Here is a 20730-nt window from a genome sequence, read left to right as displayed (position 1 = left end):
TTTAATCCTGGAGTCGCAGAGCCATTTAAAAACAAAGGCAGAGTGAAGTCTGGGCCTCTTTTCCCCTGAAAGAACAAAGTACGGAGACAAAGTGTGCAGTGCAAAGAATGACATCACTTTTGGACAGCTACAACCAAGTTGGGTTCAAGGCTGGATTTTTTTTTTTTTTTTTAAGGCTCGACTTCCCCTCTTTTTTTTCTCTCTCTCCTCTGGCAGAGTACAGTTGTGTTTGCATAGTTATGACAGAGTTTATAAATACAGGGAGAACAGCAGACAAAACAGTTTCAAACTTTATTTCTAGCAAAAACATCGTCCCCCCCTGTCATCAAGTGAGCTGACAGTCCTAATTTCTAACATTATGCTGGATGGAAAGCACGTCCAATGCTGCATCATTATACAGTAGCTCGCGCAGCCAGGAAATACCAACCATTTATAAAATCTGGTCCTCTCTCATGAAGTATAGAAGAGAAAATAAACAAAAGTCAAAACATGAGATCTAAAGTTCTAACAGACTTATGGTTGCGTCTCCTCTTGCACAGCTAAAATTGCCACATTTGAAACGAAGAAATGCCTTTAAAAAAAAAAAGAAAAAAAAAAAACAGATGACAAAAAGGAAAATTCAACATGTTTGAGCCACCAGTCTTGCTGTGAGACAGTCCTGACTATCTGGTAACAGTTGAATGATCAGATATTGATCTGGTTTACAGTAAACCAGTGACACCATCCGCTTTCGACATAAACGAGTCCCAGAATTTTTTGCTCCCACTCTTCCTCTGTTAGAAAGCCAGGTGTTTGCAGTTTTGGCCTCAGAATTTCAGGCTGAATCCTGGACCGACTGCAGACGCTCCCTGGTTGCTGGTTGTCAGGTGGAAGCCTGTGTCTTTAAGGTCGTCATCCCCCTGGAGAGATTAGGGCCAACAGTTAGTCAGTGCTCGATCACACCTCTGATATCATGATCTTGCAGTTTAATTTAATTTGACGGGATGAAATTCTTACATGATTAAATGATTTTTCTACCTTGACGAGAATAAGACTGACATAAACGATGAAAACCGTTGGCATGAAATGGTCTAAGATGTTGGTAAGACAGAAAATATTGACACTAATTCCAAATTTTAAAAAAAAGCCTTAAAACTTCTGGGTGGGTAGCACTACTGCTGTAAACATTAGGAACTTAAAAAGGTGCTCATCATGGAAAACACAAGGAGGAACTACCCGGACACAAAGCAGAAGCCTGTAGGTCTGTAATCTCTTTAACACAGACAGCGTTCGGAAAGCCTGGTAGCTGTATGTAATGGAGAAAGTGGAGCCTAATGTCCTTACCAGGTGACTGTAGCCCAGGCCTCCCTCGGGTGGACGAGGACTGGTGCCTCTCTTCACCCTCTGTTGCTCGCTCTTGGCCGGCCAGGTGGGGAACATGGACGGGTCAATGGGCAATGGCGTCTCGCGGAGGTACTCGTGCTTGAGTGCCTCGTCCGATAAGATCCTCTTACTGGGGCAGTAGGTGAGGAATCTGGAAGACAGACAATGATACAGTTCATGTGGAGATGCTAATGCACTTTGGCGACGTTTCAGCAAAGGAGCACAGGCAAACGGGCGCCTCTGAGTGTTGTGTGGGCTTTGATTGTTCACACAGAGACTTCCATGTGTAGAGCAATGGTTAAAAATCATGAAACCTCACTTTCATTTATTTTGCTTTGAGACTATAACCAAGTTTCAGACTCCTGAGTGACTGATCTCATCTCAATCTCCAATTCAAACAGGCCTTGCGTTGTGCTCACTGATGGCAGTCTCCCTGGTTGGAAACCCAATCAGGGCTTTGTAGGCGGGATTAATGTGGAGGTGGCAGGTCCAGAAAAATAATGACAATGACATGTCGCTGGAAATCTGCTACATGTCTCAACTGCTACCTCTAAATGCCTCTGTGTTGACAGGAGAAGCAGGTCAGTCACTACTCACCGGTGATGGCAAAATATTCCACCCCACATAAAGAAAACGGCTGAATAATGAAGTGAAATAATAATAATGGCAATTCAGTCTGGTTATCAGGCTACTAAAGAGATACACTGGACAAAACTTCATACATCGTTCATGTCCAAAAGAATGTGGATAAGAGATAAAATTCATTCAAGAAACTAAACTACAACCCATGATTTGAAGATTGAGACTTTGTAAATTGAACAATGCATTTTAATGTATGAACTTCACTACAAAAGCAGTTTAGTTTTAATACGGAGCACGAGATGAGATGCACCCCGGCCTGCGAGGCCAATGGGTTTACGAGTCCTAATTACACATGACGGGATCATCTCAGCATAATGGAGAGCTGCTTAATTGTAAAAATTAGCTTTCAGTCTGTGAGTGGGGGCAGTTGTGCTGAATGATTAACTGCAGCCTGACTAGACTTTTACTAAAATAACCTTTGGCTTTCTTTATGTGGGGGAAGTCACTGAGAAGAATTACTAACTGCTACCAGCTTCATGACACAATGCTGGCGTTAAAAGGGACAAACTTTCCCTTGTGTCCAAACTACTGTTTTAGGTTTCGAACTCCAAGAATGTGCGCTCTTCCTGCACCTGTGAACTCACTACTCAGGACCTTTAAGAGCCAAAAACCCTGCTGCTTTTCATTTGATTCACACAGACCCATTTACTACTGGGACACCTGGCAAAGGAAATGAATTAATTGGTAAACGTTAATATTGGAACAGTACAGTAAAACAGTTTGATGTGGTAAAAAAGTAAAGTGCAGAAATGAACTGCATGTCTAAATGTTCTCCGGACAGGTGCTGAAGTCCTCAACCTCGAAACACTCACTACACAGAGGGTGTGTGATATTCCAAACAGCTCTGTGATGTCTACCTGCCAAACAAGCCCTCTAAACCTCTACTACGCTGCTCCGTCTCCAGCTTTTCAGAAAGCACTCTTCTTCGCGTTGACCTCCTGTGGTCTGAACCTATCCTGCCAGCCGTCTGACAGCTGGAAGGTCTCAGCAGCTCTGGAGAGGTGCCAAACTTCCACTGAACCATGATCCCTCCTGCAGCACAGTGGACATGTTGTTACCGTCCTCTGCAGCTGTGAAGTAACTGAGCGCGGTGGTTTTTGCAATTTAAAGGTGTAGGCAGAGGCTCTGCGGGTGGGTAAAGATCTGAGGGGAGAGTGGAGAAGCTCTAAGCTGCTTCTTTGCAGCCGCTAAACAACACTGATCATCGGAATGTGCAACAAAGAATTATGAATCCATTACTCTCGGTGTGAAAATGATTTTCCGTATTAAAACATTTTTCTGTAGTGTGGAGCGTCACCGTGGCGAGTGTGTCTGTGAAACGGAACATGGGGATGGAACGGGAACACTGCGGAGGCATGTTGATGAATTACCAGTCCGCTACCGTTGTCATGTTTTAAGTCAGCTTGCCAGAAATGCAGACTGAATAAAAAGCTCTGGAAAGACTAACAGACTTTGACAGAGTAACAATGCGTTGATCCAAGTAAGGCAGTTTCCACTGGAGGAGTCACGCTGTTCTTTTTCTCATATCAGTGGTTAATATTTGCCTTTAATAAACATATATCAGTATGTATCCCGTCAGTAATTAACCGAAAACCCTGCCATCAAATTTTTTTTTCACGCATTTCATAATGTTCTTCTTATGTCTGTTGCACAAGATCCCCATAAAGTACTCATGCCTTAACAGCTTTAGTTGTTTGTCTTGAAGCGGACAGACAACAGCTGCAATACCACAGTCAGGCTGTCTATATGCAGTAAAGATGCAGTGTGTGTGTGTGTGTGTGTGTGTGTGTGTGTGTGTGTGTGTGTGTGTGTGTGTGTGTGTGGTGTAATGTTGCCTCTTGTGTGTGGAATAAAACAGCCTCTAAGAATCTTACTTGTTCATGAGGTCAAAGCCTTGGTCTGACAGCAGTGCTCCAAAGCGCTTTCGCAGGTTGTTGTAAGGATACTCTGTGAAAGTCATCTTCTTCACAGCGGGCAGCTCGCTGTAGCCGGGCCAGATCTTCTCGCTGGGCGACCCCAGATCCTACAAACACACACACAGACACACACGAGTCAGCAGACATGTAGTGCTGTCAGTGTCGGGAGAGATGGATATGAAGTATTCCTACTTGGGCTGATGTATTCATCAACCACAGACATGTGGCAATAGACCAGTCCTAAGTACATTTCAATACTTTAATTTATCACTGCTACAGACTGCAGGACAACTTGGGAGGCCTGAATGACATCAGGCCACACGGCTGTCGTTTGTTATGCAGATGATCTACTGAAAATTATTCAGACAACTAGGGTGGCCTTCTCAGTTTCACAATAAATTCATCTGGGTTGAAGTCTAGCAGCAGCTCTACCCTGTGGTGCACGACAGAACTGCACGCTGACCCACTCCTGACAGATGACACACTCGGAAGATTTACGGGCTGTAAACACAAGAGCTTTACCCTTTATGGTGAGGATTTACTTCATTTTATAAGGGCAAGTGAGGGCATTTACCTTGAAAATCTTGTTAATTTGGTCAATTTCAGATTTTCCAGGGAAGAGAGGTTTCTGGGTGAGGAGCTCGCCAAATATGCAACCCACTGACCACATGTCCACAGCTGTGGAGTACTCCTGCGGAGAGAAGAACAAACACAGTGGCGGTCCTCAGAAACATTAAGTAGACAGTCTGCCTGGCACGTTTCTACGTTCGTCTGTCTCATGTGTGAAAGTGGATGTGCTCTGACGGCTGCTGGAGTCCTGCCGCCTCACTGTGTAAATCATACATTGTAAAACTCAAATTGTGTTTCAGTGGTATTTGGTATCTTATGAGCCAATGCCTCACAGATGTTGCCTTCTTCTGGAAATATATCTTTGGGAAAAACAATGAATCAAGATGATATAACCACCTCTATGAAAGTACATCCCCTTTATATTGTAGTTTCGCTTCAGTTCTTACCTTGGCTCCGAGCAGCAGCTCTGGCGATCGGTACCACAGGGTCACCACTACAGGGGTGTAGGGCTTAAGGGGGGAACCGTACTCACGGGCCAAACCAAAGTCGCCAATCTACAGTAGAAGACAGATGGGGAGGGGGGGATAGTTGTGAGAAATTCTTCAAAAAGGTGTTTATGTCCTGACTTTTCAGAGTGGATTAAATTATCATACACTAGTGCTAAAATGTTCATATTTGATTTGAAAAACGACAAGATGATTCATATTTTCTGTTGTCAGTTAACATAAAATTCACACTCTTCGCAATCTGGTTTCAGTGTTTCCCCAATAATTGTACAAGCCAACAAGAACCCCCGCCAGCTCAAAAAAAAAATCTTTTCCATTCATTCAGAAAATCAGTAGCGTCTGGGAGCCTCTGTGTGGCGCTGTTCTGAAATCTCTTGGCAGCACAGCGCCTTTAAGGAATAGGGCAGTGTGTAATGTGTGTAGTTGAGCGAGTGTCAGAAAAGTGATGGTAAATGCGAGTGGAGCAGAGGAAAAGGTTAGCAGTAAGTTGTCAGTTTGGCAGTAAGTGTACAGTACAGACTGCATGGTGTCACTTCATAAATGCTGAAGTTTCTAAAGACCAAGAAAAGTTTTGTCTGTCGTTTTCCCAAACTGCTGGAAAATTGAAGGAGGTTAGCCCCGAGTTAGCGACAATGGGTTAGCCTAACACTGGAAACACAGTGTTCATTTACACACTGGCCCAGGCAGCTTTTCATTTTGCCAGAAATTCATGCTCTAATTTACTTTTAGTAATCATGTGTTGTTTGTGTAACTATGCTGTGTTGCTGTAAGCTCAGGGGAAAGTTGTGAATCATCCTAAAATGGATTAAAGGAATCACTTTTTGAGTTGCTGTACTATGTAAAAGGGGGGAAAAAGGCTTTTTCTATTTTGTTGTGGTAATATTTACCAATCAAATCATGAATCTGGGCTCCAACAAATTTTAAGTATCATAACTCTCTAGCCATTAAGGTTTTGGACCCTCTCAATCTACAAGTCACATATTCCAAATACTCATTAAGATATCCACTTTCAGACACTAATGTCCACCAAGAGTTAACCCTGTGTGGCATCATGGCTCTACATCTGTGCTTATGGATGTGTAAATATAAAGTAGAGATCATAAATTTGACTCAACAAACACCTTTTCTCATAAGCAAAGCTGTTTACATTCAGTATTTCACATTAAAAATCTTCTGTCAGTTTGCCTAATCTACTTCAACAGGTGATTTCCCATTTCCCACAAAGCCATCAACTGCCAGAGCACGGGGGTGGAATTTGACTTCCCTCCATGTTTCCCTGCGTAAGAACCGCAGTGCGAGCATACCTTGAGGATTCCCTTGTGGCTGAGCAGCAGATTGGACGTTTTCAGGTCGCGGTGGAGAATCCAGTTATCGTGCAGGTGTCTGACTCCTCGAAGCAGCTGAATCATCAGAGTCTTAACTTCACCTGAGAGAGAAAAGAAGACGTTGTGTTTTAACAGAGCTGCTGTGGAGTGGAGGAGGCGCGCTCACTGCTTTCCCCATAAATTAAGAGAGTACACCAAACACAGAAAATGGACTGAAGCTCAACAATGTCTCTCATTACCTGGCAGGAAAGGCTGCTTCATGGTTTCCATCAGACTCTTCAGGTCATGCTCTACATAGTTCATCACGATGTAAATCTTGTCCATATTGCTTCCAACAACGATTTCCTGATATAGTAGAGAAAAGGGTTAGATTTTCCTACAACACTCCGGGAGATACAATAACCATTAAAAGCGGAAATAACTGAGTAAGTTCTCTCACCCGTACTGTGACGATGTTTGGGTGCTGAGCTTTCAGGATAGTATTGATTTCTCTTAAAGAGGTGATGGGGAATCCCTCCTTCTCTTTCTCCATCTTCAGCCTTTTCAAGGCCACGATTTCATCTGCAAACATTTCACAGGTCACATTTATTGTTTCAGTAAACACATGTGAGACCCCACCAACACATGCTTACTCTCATACCAGTCTTTTTGTCCTTGGCTCTGTACACCACACCGTACGTTCCCTCCTCTATTCGGTTCAGGCACTGGAACTCCTCCACACTGCGACAACCCTGAACAACAACAACAATACACAGTGCAATTAAAGACCTCAGCAGACCATTCACTTCTTTTAGATGATATATGCGTAACTTTTGGCTTATATGGATGAATATTTGTGTCACACGGACTCCGACCTGTAAAGCAGGAAGATATTTAGGCAGCTCCTTCTTCAGCTCCACGGGTGAAATAGGAGGGGATTCAGGGACGTAGTTCTCTTCGGGGGTGGGGGAGCGGGAATGAGTCTGAGATTGGGGCGTAGGGTCATTGTCCCCCGTGTCGTCCTCCTCCTCTTCCTCGTCCTCCATCTCTTCACCGCTCTCCTCGGAGTCGTGGTCGAAACGGGACTCTGGCACTGCAATAGAAAAAGGGTAGAGTCAGTTTAGTGCTGATGAGTGCATTTCATTAGCCCTACTAGAATTTAGATATGGGTCTGTCACTGTTACTATACATTTGATGATTTATTTGAGGCTGTAACAAACAATTAGTTTCATTATCCATTAGTCTGCCAATTATTTTTTGATCAATCTTCAATAAGATATCAGAAATTTCCCAGGATGCAAATTTTTGCATTTGAGAAGCTGGAATCACTCCATTGATTGATTATGTAACTTCTTACTGATTAATACTCTTCTTGACCCATCTATTAATCTATATATAATAGTATCTATATATAATAGTCAACACATAATATAATGTCCATTACAAAAATACTGATCTGGTCTGAAAAACTATCATCTGTTTGAGGGCATTTAACGACTGACTGTAATTCTCAATTTAAGCATTTAACTAAGTTTCACCTGTACTGTAAACTACAAACAATCATCAGAATAATAAAACTATTCATTTTGGGCTATTTGACACCTCAAAAACAGGTCTACAAAAATAATTTGGGGTTTTCTTTTTGGTTGTTTTGATGAAACTGGTATTTCTAATACTATTTCACAGACAATATTTTGACATGTCACGGTAGGAAAAGCACAGGTGTAAGTAATAAAAGGAATGATGGCTGAACTCCATGTAGCTGCTTCGGTTTCAAGGTCATGGTATTGTGCATGCAAGCCGTCGTTAATGTCATTAGTAACACCTGGGCTTTTCCTTCTATGGCAAGTCAAAATGTGTAAAAGGAGCATCGGACAGACAGCAAGTTCCACTCCTGTGTTTTGAAACTTTGGTGGCGGGTTTCCTATTTTTTTGTTTGAATCGCAGATCGTGCCTTTCAGGAACCTGCGGTAGAAAGCTCCTGTCAAGATATCTGCTTAACCTCCAAGAGAAGAATTATGAAGAAAACCCCCAAAATGTTCAGCAGTCAAAGCCAAACCTTTACTGATCCAAATATGATTTATGACCTCTCTCTTGTGGCCGTGCAGCTCTTTCATCTTAAATCATTTCCAGATAAATACTAAACATAAAAACATTTATACATTCAAGAAAACGCAACACAAACAATTACTCTTAGCGCATATAGAGTAGCTACACAGGCACCATATGATGTGTTATGGTAACATCAGAAGGTTTAGTCACCTGCAGGAATATGATTTCCATTTTCTCTCTCCTCTTCAAAGTCTTCCTCTGACTGCTCATCCTCACTCACGTCCTCTGAAAAGGAAAGAAGCCGCTCTGTTAAACCTGTGTTGCTTTATAACTTGACTTGACAGCCATGTGAGTCACAGGAACATTTTTTTCTTACCTGCGCTCTGGTCAGACCTGCCAGAGCCCGAGACAGACTCCTCGTCCTCTTCCTCTTCGCCCTCACTCTGGCTGCTGGACTCCTCATCCTCGTCATCGTCATCGTCTTCGTCAGAGCCTGATCCTGACGCTGGACGAGGTGAAAAAGAAACTAAGTCAGGTGCTTATCATCTGAAATGTCCTTCCACAGAAGTCAACACCTTGAAAAGCCTAGTACTGTGTTGTTCTTTGCTTGTGCTGGGTGCTAAAAGTATAGGTGACGTCATCATTTACCTAAAGACGATTCTCCTGTGCTGGTCTTCCTTTCGCTGTCACTGATGTCCTGTAGGTCTGCGAGCAGGTCCTTGCCCTCTGGTTTTTCCTCTTTTGATGCTGCGGACATAACACAGTGTGAGCTACACTGAAACATAAAACATGATCTTGGGGAAAATAAATAACTGGATAGTTTAGTATAAATATGATAAAAGCAACTTTTTTTTTTTTTTTAGAAGAGTGACATAATGGTGCACTCACTTCCACTCTTCCGTGTTTCACTATGGTCAGATCTGTCTCGGGGAACGTGGGTGGGGCTGCGGCTGCGGTGACTTTGCTTTGGCTTTTCATCGTACTCTTCAGGCAGCATTCGATGGTGAGACGGCACTGTGGACAGGAAAGTCTCTTATTAATCATTGCTGCTGATTTAGCTTCAGAGTTCATGCTGGGAAATCAGGTTTAAAAAACAAAATCCTTATGGTTGGCAATAGGACAGAGACTGGATGCTTTGGACTTTGTGTCTGAATGAAGTGTTGAACACTTTTGTGAACGTTATACGCTCTTTTCCCCAAGAGTGAGATCAGTCTTGTGTCTGCGTGTTAACTCCAGAGCGGCAGTCTGGATGTGTTTAACTGATCTTAGTAGGAATAAAGAAACACGTCGCCTAACTCTGTCCAAAATGAAAAAAAATACAACTGTTGTCCAACAAGTGTTTGAGTTCGATCACTGACCTTCTCGTCTAGACCCTCGCTCTTTGCGCCGCTCCTCAGCCCTCCTCTCTCGATCCTTAAGCTCCCGTTGCTCTTTTTGCTGCTCGCGGAGCTTTCGGTCCCGCTCGCGCTGGCGTTCCAGCTGCTCCAGCCGGTCCCTGTGGTCCAAAAAAAACCCAGGAGAGTCCAGTCGAGGTCTGTCCAGACAACCAAAACCCCGATCTTGTCATTGTTTGTCATCATTTTAGTTTCGGTTGTAATAACTTCAAACTTTCAAGTAGTTTATGGCTGCAGGTTTGTTTTGTTACCTTCAGCGCTGCACTAAGTGATAAACATATAGATATTAACAGTCTTTTTAATTTGCTAATAAAACATACGTACTGTACTTGTAGTCCTACAGTAGATGTACTGTAAATTAGAAAAAAATAGACATCTAAATCAAGTTTCATGTTGTTTAAAGGTTCAATCTTGACAAGAAAACAATGGAGAAGACACATTGAATAACTTTTTAACAACGCAAATCCAACAATCCAACATTAAAAATCATCAGGTACTGATTAAACTCAAGTTGTATTTCAACAAATAGACACATCTGTGTCTGGATTAATGTAAGGTGAGGTTGTAAGGGTACATATATTCATCCTGAACCATTATGGTATCATCATGGTTCAGTGCATGCAGTCATAACCCAAACAATTACTGTTGAAATAGAGCAATAATCCACTTATTCTGACATGTGGAACAATAATTCTACAGCGTGAGCTCTGCCTGAAATGTTTTGGCAGCGCACCACTTAGCTGCACCATGCTCACGGCTGTTGAGAAGGGTGTGGCTGCAGTCTTGTAGACTTACCCCAACCCAACTCAACACACCAACTTTACTACACCTGTAAGCAAGTTAGCCTGGTTACCCTGTAGTGCTGCTGCTGTCAGAATGACAGTGACTGAGTGCACACTTTCAAAATATGCTCTATTATCTTTATAGTGAAAAGCCCTCCACCCCCCTCCCCTCTCTGTGACAATCACTTTTTCACTCCACCTTTGAGTGAAGCCCTTCAGAACTACTATAATGTTAAGTGTTTGTCATAAGAAACAGTTTTGAGGGAGAAAAATGTAGTTAAAAAGTATGAAAGTAAAAGGAGTGGTTTAATGTTAGAGACTGGGCCCAGACAGCACACCAGTTACAGTTTAAGGAGAAATACAAACATTAAAAACACACAAGGAAGAGATTAAATCCAACTCAAATAAAGCAGTCGCAATTCTCAGTTAAAGGGACTTCTAATATGGCTTTAAATTTTTCCACATATATATATTATTATGCATGACATCATTATATTAATAGTGGAGCATCAGTATCAGTGTAAGCAGCATGTTACTTTTGTAGCAGCTGGACCTACTTTCAACTACTTTATGTACAGTTACACCATAAATCATCATAAAACAGCTGTCAGCAGGTGTTCGGACTTCTTGCAGGAAACTGAAAGGTTGTTTTCATTTTCCACTGCAGCACAACTAAACTGTTCCAGTAATAGTTTCCACTGCAGCATCATTCTGCCTTTTCTTTTTTCTGCTATGCCGAAATCATCCCAAATTGTGACCCCGAAACATACAAACATGCATACAGAACCGTGGATTCTGTGTGCCATTACACCCCTAATGTAAAGTCGTTTAACATGTGGCTCAGGGTCGGTGCTCACCTTTCTCTGCGTGAATGAGCTCTGGCCTGCTCCCTTCGTTTCTGCCGCTCCCAGTCTCGCCGGGCTTTATCTTCTTCCCACTGACGCTTCCTGCGTTCGCTCTCCCTCTCTTTTTCTTTGTCTTTGGGCCGTACATGTTTCCCTGCTGTAGAAACAAAAAACCCTGAGTGAATACAGATTCGCAAAAACAATTCCAAACCTGTCATATTCAGCTGTAAAAACCATATGCTTGTGTTTATGCGATTAAGCGGCACTCCCACACCTCCTTCAGCAGAGTGGCTGCGATGACGTCTTTTATCTTTTCTCTTCTCCTCCTTTCTGTGATGAGATTTGTCTTTCCTTGCTATTTGCTGTGGAGGCTTGATTGCCAGTGATTCATCTTCCTCTCCCCTGCATTAATGTAAAGAAAACATTTTGAGTTTTTGACCAAGGTTAAACTACTGAATGCACTGTTTTCGTATTAGCAGTCAACTAAAAAGATATGTATTGATGTTTATTTCCTACAGTTTAAAGTACCTGTCTTCTGTTGAGTCTTCCCGGGCGTACGGGGAATTCCGAATTGTTATTTCCATCTTTTGATCCCGTAGTTCTCCTTCCTCCGGAGTATCTCGTTTGGCTTCCCGATCATCCGTCTGTGGAACAAGGCCCTGGGTGAACTGTGCAAGACCAGAACAGCAAAAGATGCGGTTAATGCCAGTGATACAAAATATTCTGTGTTTCTCTTTACTGCAAAAGCTTCTGTGACAACTATCAGAATGTAGGAGTCATTTGTAAGCACAGAAAGACGATGAAAGATCATCAACAACAAAAAAAACTGAGCCAAGTGAGTGTACATTACAGTTTTAAAATTACCAAACATGTCTCCAAAACTATTCAAATGCTTGGGTATTAAATTACTTTGGAAATACTTACATTTTTCTGGCGCTTGGGTTCTGTTCTCTCTTCTAATTCTCTTCTGCGTTTTTTCTCTAGTAGGATTTCGTCAAGAGTTTTCACTTTCCAGGTCTCCTTTTCGTCCCCCATCAGCGTCCGCTCTGCACCGCCTGCATTGCATCACACACACACAACACAGGTGGTATTACACTCTTCATTTTAAGCATGAAGAGTTTATACCAAACAGAACAAATTTGTTTGAAAATTGTAAAATTGTCATTATAAAACCAATGGTGATTTTTTTGTGTTAAAATTTTATAGTATGACCCACTATTAGAGTACTACTTACGTACTTTACTTTCTACACACAGTTACACACATCTCATATTATTCTACTTTGCACTAAAATCAACACTGTCAATTAGTTGTATATACTTTTGTACATTACATTTTATTTAATTTTCTATTGCTATTTTATTATGTATAGTTTGATCTTTATATTCTTATACTATATATTGTTATTGTCACTGTGTGTAATGCTGCTACTGCACTGTAATTTCCCAGCTTGGGATCAATAAAAGTATCTTTCTATCTATCTTATTTAAGTCAGCTTCATTAGCAAATAAAGGAAACATTTTAAAAAAATCATTCAGTTAGCATTGAAAATGTGAGATTTAGATACATTCATGTAAATCAGCACATTTAGTGTGCTAAATTAACTCAAATGTAGATTTCACTCTCTTTCCTACATACATAGACCCAGTGCCGGGTGCATTAATTACATTCCATTATATAATGAATGCTTTCAGTAGAAAGTTCCTTTTTATAACTTGTGATACGCCTCTCATCCCAAGCGTTGTCCCACCAAAATGCATTGTATGGCTCAGTTCCACTTCGACTGTAAATGAGTGTTTATCAGTGCTTATAAGAAATAATACATCGCTATAAGTTCAGATCGATCTTACAATGTGAATTAAGTTTGACATGTGCTAGTTATAGGCATTGAGCTAAACCTGCTAACTGTTGGTGTAACTTAACATTAGGCCAGTTACGAGTTATATATGCTGATATCATTGTGCAGTATTGTGTTATATCTTACTCCTGTATTCACCAGTTAGTTAATTGTACAGCAGCAGCAAACTGAGTGAAAAGACACATCGGTGGTAGACTTTAACTCGCTGTTTGTTGTTATGAGTCAAGCTGCGGATGCTAACACGTTAGGTAACTAGCTAGCGTCAGTTAGCTACAACTAGCATGTCGACTTTTGCTAAACAGTTTTCTTCTGCTAACTGCGACGTTATAAAAAAATATAGTGATATAGCTGATAGAGCAACAAACTGAAGGACCGACAGCTGTGTCCGCAGCTCTGTTTAAACGCATGTGTGCAGAGCGGGATGAAAATAACCACCGAGCAGATAAAATGGTTAAACTGACCTGAGATACGCGCAGCGGTTTTACGGAGGTCTCTACGCGCTGCAAACGTCGGTACAACTTCCGGTGTGAAACAATCACTTCCGCCAGTATAATACTATGATATATCATTTATATCTTATTTTATTTCTGTTTAAACCAGGTATTAGTTTGTATCCGTTTTCCTTTATCTCATCTACTAGTACTGTATTTTAAGTCGTGTTAATGTAAGTATAAAGTATACATTTCTGATTCTAACCTCTATCAGGCCTAGTTAGAATATTGATAATGATTTTGATTAAAACTTATGACTAAATAAACCTACTCCTCTATATGAGATTATCCAGAAGAGACAAATTAGGCCTAATAAAGACTTATATTTGAGATAAAACTCAAATATAACTCTCAATTCAATTCAATTCAATTCAATGTAATTGTCATTTCATACTGTGCAGCCATTTTAGGACCAAAAAGTGAGGATTAAGTGCAGCTGCTGGGTTTGTACATTTGATTACATTATGCTGATCCTTTTGTAATTTGTCTTACCAGTTTCCATGGTGATGCAGGATAAGGATGCTGCAGTACCCACACAATGTTCATCTATATTTTATACAGCAAACCCATTTCAAGAAGCCAGACCCACAGCAGGTGTTCAGTGCTGTTAGCCTGTTACCTGTCCATGAGGAGGCAGCAGCACACAAATAGACCTCCACCTCCACTAGGCCCTGCAGAGTGACCACATGGCTACAAAAACCAGACAAGCGCTGACTGCAGCCTTCTTCTACCCATCATAGTGCCCACAGGTGCTTTGCAGGTCCTCTGGGGAGTTAATATCAAGTGAAACCAAAGTCAATTTAAGTGTTTGTTCTCCATCTGCAAATGTATGTTGTCTAAACATATATAAACCCCAAGATTCCCTATAAAATGCATGAGATGTGTCACAGGGTCATCACCATATTTGCTTTGAGACATTAGTATATTTAAAACAAAACAAGTGAGTAGCTGAGATTTCTTGCTTCCTTTACATCTAAGAACAGAAGAGGGCGCTGCTATTCCTGCACATATAGATCAACATGTGCTTAGATGTGCAGTAAAGACTAAACAGATTCTATGAAACAACACAGTGATATTGTATTCAACCAAATCACATTTTCACACAGTAAACATAATTCCATGAAAATCTGCAACACATTGGTATTTTTGCTTTGCAGTCAACTATTTATGCAGGATGTGTTGCAACCGGAGATTACTGAAGCAGAGGTATGATAGTACTTTATCACAGAGAAAGAGCCATATAAGCAGGTAAAAGAGAATAGCTGGAAAGCAACCAATACATTTACGACTTATGACCTCATTGAACGCATGAACTATGGCCAAGGTTGACTTTTAAAAGTGCGGCAGAGCAGAGTTTTCTGAGGAGTTTGTCAGACTTATACAGGTGAGCACAGCTTGAGTTCATTTGAATGTAGAGGTATGATTTTGCTAAGGGTTACAATCATCCAATCAATGACTTTTGAATCTAATTATTTCAATCATGTGGACTTATTTTGCTGTAGAGTAGATTAAAGAATGATTGGTTTAATTTTAAATGTCATGTTCATTGTCAAAAAAAACAATGAACACTTTACTTCAAGTGCACTGTGGTACATAACAGGTATACAATTGCAATCATGAGAAGCGTAGATAACTTTTATTTTTACATAGCAATCAAAGTGACATTTCCTTCCCAGCTCGTCACCCTCACTGTGTCAGAGTGCAGAGTTTATGTGCTGCGCAGTGAAGCAGTGAGTCAACGTTGATTCCAGGCAGTTAAGGAGAGAAATGGCTACCCAAATGGAGACCAACCCTGCCGGCACCGTGCAATATGATCGCTGGAACGAGAGCAACATCAACATGAATGTAGAGGCCTCACAGTCCACTATGATGAGGTGAGACTAGATAACGCCTGACATAAAGATGCAAAAGTCAAATATGCAGTTTTTATATTAGAAAATATTAGAAGATACTGTATATATAAGTAGTTAAGCATATGCACTGATAGTAGGTGTTATGGTTTGATTTGATTCATGTTTGTTCCATTAAAAATCAAATATGGTAAGTTAGGCGTCTGATAAAGTGGCTATAATGCAGATCTCCCTGTTACAGTTTGATCACTAATGAAACATGTTGCTGCTGTTTTCATATTGAGGTTCAGTTAGTGAACAATTGTACAGTAGTCAATACAGTGAAGTTGTGTTTCACCCTGGATAGACAAAAATACAAATCAGGATGAAAGGAATTATAATTTTCAAATAAATTAAATTTGGCTTTCAGATCTGGTATCAATTGAATGCTGTAGTGCTATTAAGCTTTGTAAAACCTCACCACATAGTCACATTAAAGTGACTATGTGGTGAAACCAGGGCATACAATTGAAGAACATTCCACCAACAGCTGTTTAACCTGAATCTGCCTCACTCTGTGTTGCATTCAGGGTCTACAACAGAATGTGTACCGGCACCACAGGGATTATAGTGAAGGCAGGAGGGGCTTTGGTTACAATGGTGGTCATCTACATCATGGGATACGCGACAGGATACTACGTACACAGGTGCTGACGGCGGAGTCCAGCGAGGAGAAGAATGAGCTCTGGATAAACCACTAATTCAAAAAGTTGTAAATAGACATGAGCAAAAACAAGAGCACACTGACAATGAGATATTTGCATGTCAGAGGGAAATCAAATTAACTGTGATTCAGAAGCTATGTCAGAAAGTGCTATTGTGTGTGTTTCATTAACCTCAAATTGAAATTTTTGATACATGGGAATATGTAAAAATTTGTAAATTCTGATTTTATTGTATTGTCCAAATAAAAGGCAATATTGCAACCATGCATCAAAGAGAGTCGACTGAATTTCAAAAAGGTAACATATCCTGTATTTTTCAAATGAAATACAGTACATTTACTGTATATCAGCTATTTGAATTCCAGTCAGGTGATATAGTCACAGCATACACTTCAGTTGAATCAATCTCCACAGTAAATTATCTTCAGGGTCAAAATCTTTGTGCTGCTTTGCTTCACAGAGAGAGAGCATCATGTTTAGCCCTGGCTCATGCTGTGATGCTCATTATCTCTAGAATCACTGCTGTCATTATTCTTTTGTCTTACTGGAGGATTTACTGGTGTTGGAATCAGTGTTGCATGAAGCTGAGCATCAGAAGCCCTTTTAATCAGCCTGGTGTGAGTCTTTGAATCCTGATGAATGAAATGAATGAAACACTGGGAAAATTCCTCTGCTGCACAGGGCTACAGCTCATATTTTCAATCTGTTACATCTATTGCCAGAGAGAGTGATCAACAACACAGTTCCACCAACAGAAACCAGACTTCATTGATATGAAATCTGAGTCTCTCTCCTGAATGCAGTATACAAACAGCACAGCAATGGAAAAAATTACTTCAAAATGATGAGCAGTCATAAACATTACAGTCCTCCAGATTAATCAATCAATCAGTCAAACTTTATTTGTGTAGCATACTTCATAAAGGTTAATGGAGTTCAACGTGCCTCACAGATGACTGACAAGCCAATATTAAGACATAGCAAGAGTAACCTGTAACCAATTCATGAAAAAACTATATATATATATATATATATATATATATATATATATATATATATATATATTGTTTTTTCATGAATTGGTTACAGGTTACTCTATATATATATATATATATATATATATATATATATATATTTTAAAGCTATAATACAGCAATAGTAGTAAAATAGAATGAAATAAGAACTAGATTAATAGCTAGATAAAACTGATTCAAAGACAAAATAAATATAATAATAACTGAATTACATAACACAATACAATTCTACAACACAAATATGAAATAAAGTGAATAAAATAAATAGTGTCTATAAACCCTTTCTGATTCAAAGCCAGGCTGAAGAGGTACAGTAGATGCAGGTAAATTTACATTGAAAGATTTCAACACTTCCAGCTGCTCTTGGTCTTAGGTGATAAAAGCTGAAAGTTGCCTCACCAAAGGTTTGATTTATCCCTGCACTTTGGAACAACGCACAGACTTGTAGCAGAGTACCTCAGAGGCCATACTGTACTCATGTACATGTGAGACATATATGCCAACGCTAGGGCATGAAGTGCTTTTAAAAACAAGTAACAGAATCACTCACTAAAGACACCAAAAGGCAGCCAATGTAAGGACTTTGAAAAAGGTGGGATGTGTTCTGCCCAGATAGGAGAGCTTTACAATAGTAAGTGGCCACACTTAAGTAATATTTTTGAGACGACAAAAAGCAGATTTGGTGTCGTAGTCTAAGTTAAGTGTCAGTTAAAGTGACCGTTAACAAAAGGCAAAATATCCCCAAAATGTGTAATTAATACAAAAAGTGTTTTGCATGGTCCCAGAAAGTCCAGGTTTACTTAGCTATGATGACTTGAACGAGACAAGAATTACAGATTTTCATCAAAGTTCATTAGTTAAAGTCCTCATATACAAGTGTGTGTCTGTGTTAACCACTGTTAACCACTGGGGAATACATTTAGGGTCATAAGTATTGTATTTTGTATGATCTATTTGTGAAGCCTAACTTTACGGCTATGAATGAAATCTACAAATACCCCATTTGATGCTTCCTCCTGAATAGCCAGTGGGGATGCTCTAAAACACTGGGGGCATGTCCGCTGAAGGGGCTAAAAGCATGCTACACATGAATAGCCTCTGAGCCTCTCAATCTGACAACGCTCAATATAAAAAATACACAATTTAAAGGTGGTCTTGTTTGCAGGTGCAGGACAAGCAACATTGATAATGCTTGATGATATTTAAAAAATAAAGTAGCATTAGGAGCCACTGTTTAATTCTGGATTTGTAGGTAAATTAACTTATTTCAGTATAAATGTAACTTAAATGACTAGTTAACAAGCAAAAAAAATGAAAATATAATATGATTATATTATATTTTCATTTTTTCCCATGGAGTTAAGTGTTAATGTTTCTCTGCTGAGGAGTCTGCTTGCAGTTTCAATTTTGCACCATGCTTCCAGAAAAATGCTCTCATTCAACATACACTCAAACATTTCACTGTATTCATACAGTACAAAATGTTCAGATATGGTGGTACACATACAATCCTAATGTTATTCCATAGACATCCTCCAAAAGGTTAAACTTCTGCAGGATTATTTGTTGCATGTTGACTAAATTCAGCCTCAATGACTCAAAATGTAATGTGGACCTGTGTGGACATATGGGACTAGCTCATCTTGGGATTTCAGTTTCAAGTCACATTTAACAGATCCACCACAACTCCATCTAAACCCACTTCCTGGTCATTATTTCTGCATATTCAGCTTATTTTTTGTTTAACAAAATCTGCCAAACCTTTGACAGTGTGCACAATAATTGATCTAAAACAGTGATCACTCCTAAGTACAGCACACATTTTCTTGAAATATGTAGTGATATAGTGAATATGTAGTCAACACCCCAATCTTCACATCCATGAGCAACTCTATGGCCATCTTTCTCTCTATAAGGTGCAATCAGTTCATTGTGTAAACATTTATATCATATCCTCCAACAGAGACATCTTAGGTGATACTGTGGCACATTCAGAATGCTGACATGCATATCAGGGGTCACTGAGTACTCTTCCTAAGCTCCACTGTATCCGGCCCAAATTACTGTGACAGCATATAAGTGGAAATTCACTCTTATCTGAGAACATCATTAAGATAACCAGGAAGTGAAAATAATAAAACATTATTTCTGTAGGTTATGAGTGTGTGAGTACACACACACACACACACACACACACACACACACACACACACACACACACACACACACACACACACACACACACACACACACACACACACACACACACACACACACACACACACACACAGCTCATCAAGTCATAAAACCCTAGCAGCCAGTCCCTTGAGGTACATTGCAGTGCATTGACCACAGATTAGACAACCTTTTGCAGAATTGTTGATTTTTATAAATCAGTCATGTCATTTATTATAATAAAACAATGTAAAAATTACATTAACCAAATGCCATTTAGCATTTTGAATAAATGTTCTATGTTCTGATGAAAACAAATTGTAATCACAAATATGGTCTTAATGATCTTGTGATGCCTTAAAAATGATGCATACTAAATGTGTTGAAAACATTTTGCTTATCAAACTGTACAATATAGGCCAGATATGCCTAAACTGTTCACAGTATCATGTTGCAAATTGACTAAAAACACCAGCTGTGGTCTGACAAACCCATACTGCCCTCATGTGTTCAAACATGAGAGTCTTATCACAACAGGGCTAAGAGCTGGAACCACTCAATAAAACAATGTTTTCTTTGTGCAAACAATGCTAGAAATCCTCTTAACCCAACCAAGAATATCAATTTCATGTTCTTAGAATTCATGTTATTTTGTAACAGGGGGTGCTGATCAAAAAATAACCCACCCGATGATACCTCTGATCACCAATAGCACCATATAAAACCAACAGTCAGGTGTCCATATGAACACTGAAAAGGGTCTTTTTAGCATCAAATTCTCTCTTTATGTTTCCTTGGACAGTATTTCCATGTTGAACTGTGGTGGAAATATAATAACAAAAAGACTGTCTACATCGACTTGATTTGACTCATTTGGACAGCTTCAGAAAAAACTTTCAAATAAATTTTACACTAAAGGAAGCTTGTAGATTTTGGCTCCCCATCACACACACTGTAATTGAATTATGAAGGGATCTTCTAATGGTCAGCTTGAACAGGAGGAATGATGCAGCAGCAGTAGCACATGTTCAAGGAGACAAATTTAAATTTTTTGGTCAAATCATTGAAACATATTCAGTTCAGAGAACAATTGTTTGGTTAGGAGGTCACATTTAAAAGAAAAAAAGTCCATAACTATACTTCAGGTACTTTTTTGAGAGAATTGTGTCTCAACTCAGTCTTACATCAGGGGACAAAAGGGTCATTCAGAAATAATGCATCAGCTACATTGTTACTTTAAGCAAA

General features: G+C 39.9%; 1 protein-coding gene across 6 annotated transcripts; it reads right to left on the bottom strand.

Annotated features, from left to right (window-relative positions):
• Positions 1-528: 528 nt before the first annotated feature.
• Positions 529-13708, bottom strand: cdk11b (cyclin-dependent kinase 11B). Of its 6 annotated transcripts, XM_053317245.1 has the most exons (21): positions 13693-13708; positions 12298-12428; positions 11902-12041; positions 11648-11775; positions 11386-11530; positions 10071-10097; positions 9711-9886; positions 9241-9366; positions 9001-9099; positions 8729-8857; positions 8563-8637; positions 7176-7393; positions 6962-7052; positions 6761-6882; positions 6561-6666; positions 6301-6422; positions 4937-5044; positions 4495-4611; positions 3879-4027; positions 1324-1513; positions 529-899 (listed from the first exon to the last, which is right to left on the bottom strand). In XM_053317245.1, the coding sequence occupies exons 2-21, from the start codon at positions 12406-12408 to the stop codon at positions 807-809; spliced, it is 2472 nt and encodes an 823-aa protein (XP_053173220.1). In that variant the 5' UTR covers positions 12409-12428; positions 13693-13708; the 3' UTR covers positions 529-806. The 6 variants fall into 6 exon arrangements, with proteins under 6 accessions (XP_053173220.1, XP_053173221.1, XP_053173222.1 ...); XM_053317246.1 differs by lacking the exon at positions 13693-13708 and having other exon boundaries at positions 11386-11527; positions 12298-12548; XM_053317247.1 differs by lacking the exons at positions 10071-10097; positions 13693-13708 and having other exon boundaries at positions 12298-12548.
• Between the last annotated feature and the right edge of the window lie 7022 nt (positions 13709-20730).

This window comes from Scomber japonicus, chromosome 4 (genome assembly GCF_027409825.1).
Source record: "Scomber japonicus isolate fScoJap1 chromosome 4, fScoJap1.pri, whole genome shotgun sequence".
NCBI classification, from domain to species: domain Eukaryota; kingdom Metazoa; phylum Chordata; class Actinopteri; order Scombriformes; family Scombridae; genus Scomber; species Scomber japonicus.
Note: the sequence above shows the minus strand (reverse complement) of the source record. Positions and strands in the feature narration are given on the sequence as shown.

Excerpts from the sequence above, each read along its gene's own strand:
- cdk11b (XM_053317245.1), bottom strand. The coding sequence starts at position 12,408 with ATGGGGGACGAAAAGGAGACCTGGAAAGTGAAAACTCTTGACGAAATC. Across the intron at positions 11,531-11,647 it reads CAGCCACTCTGCTGAAGGAG|CAGGGAAACATGTACGGCCC; the intron begins GTGTGGGAGTGC and ends TTGTTTCTACAG. Across the intron at positions 8,638-8,728 it reads CAGGTCTGACCAGAGCGCAG|AGGACGTGAGTGAGGATGAG; the intron begins GTAAGAAAAAAA and ends TTTCCTTTTCAG.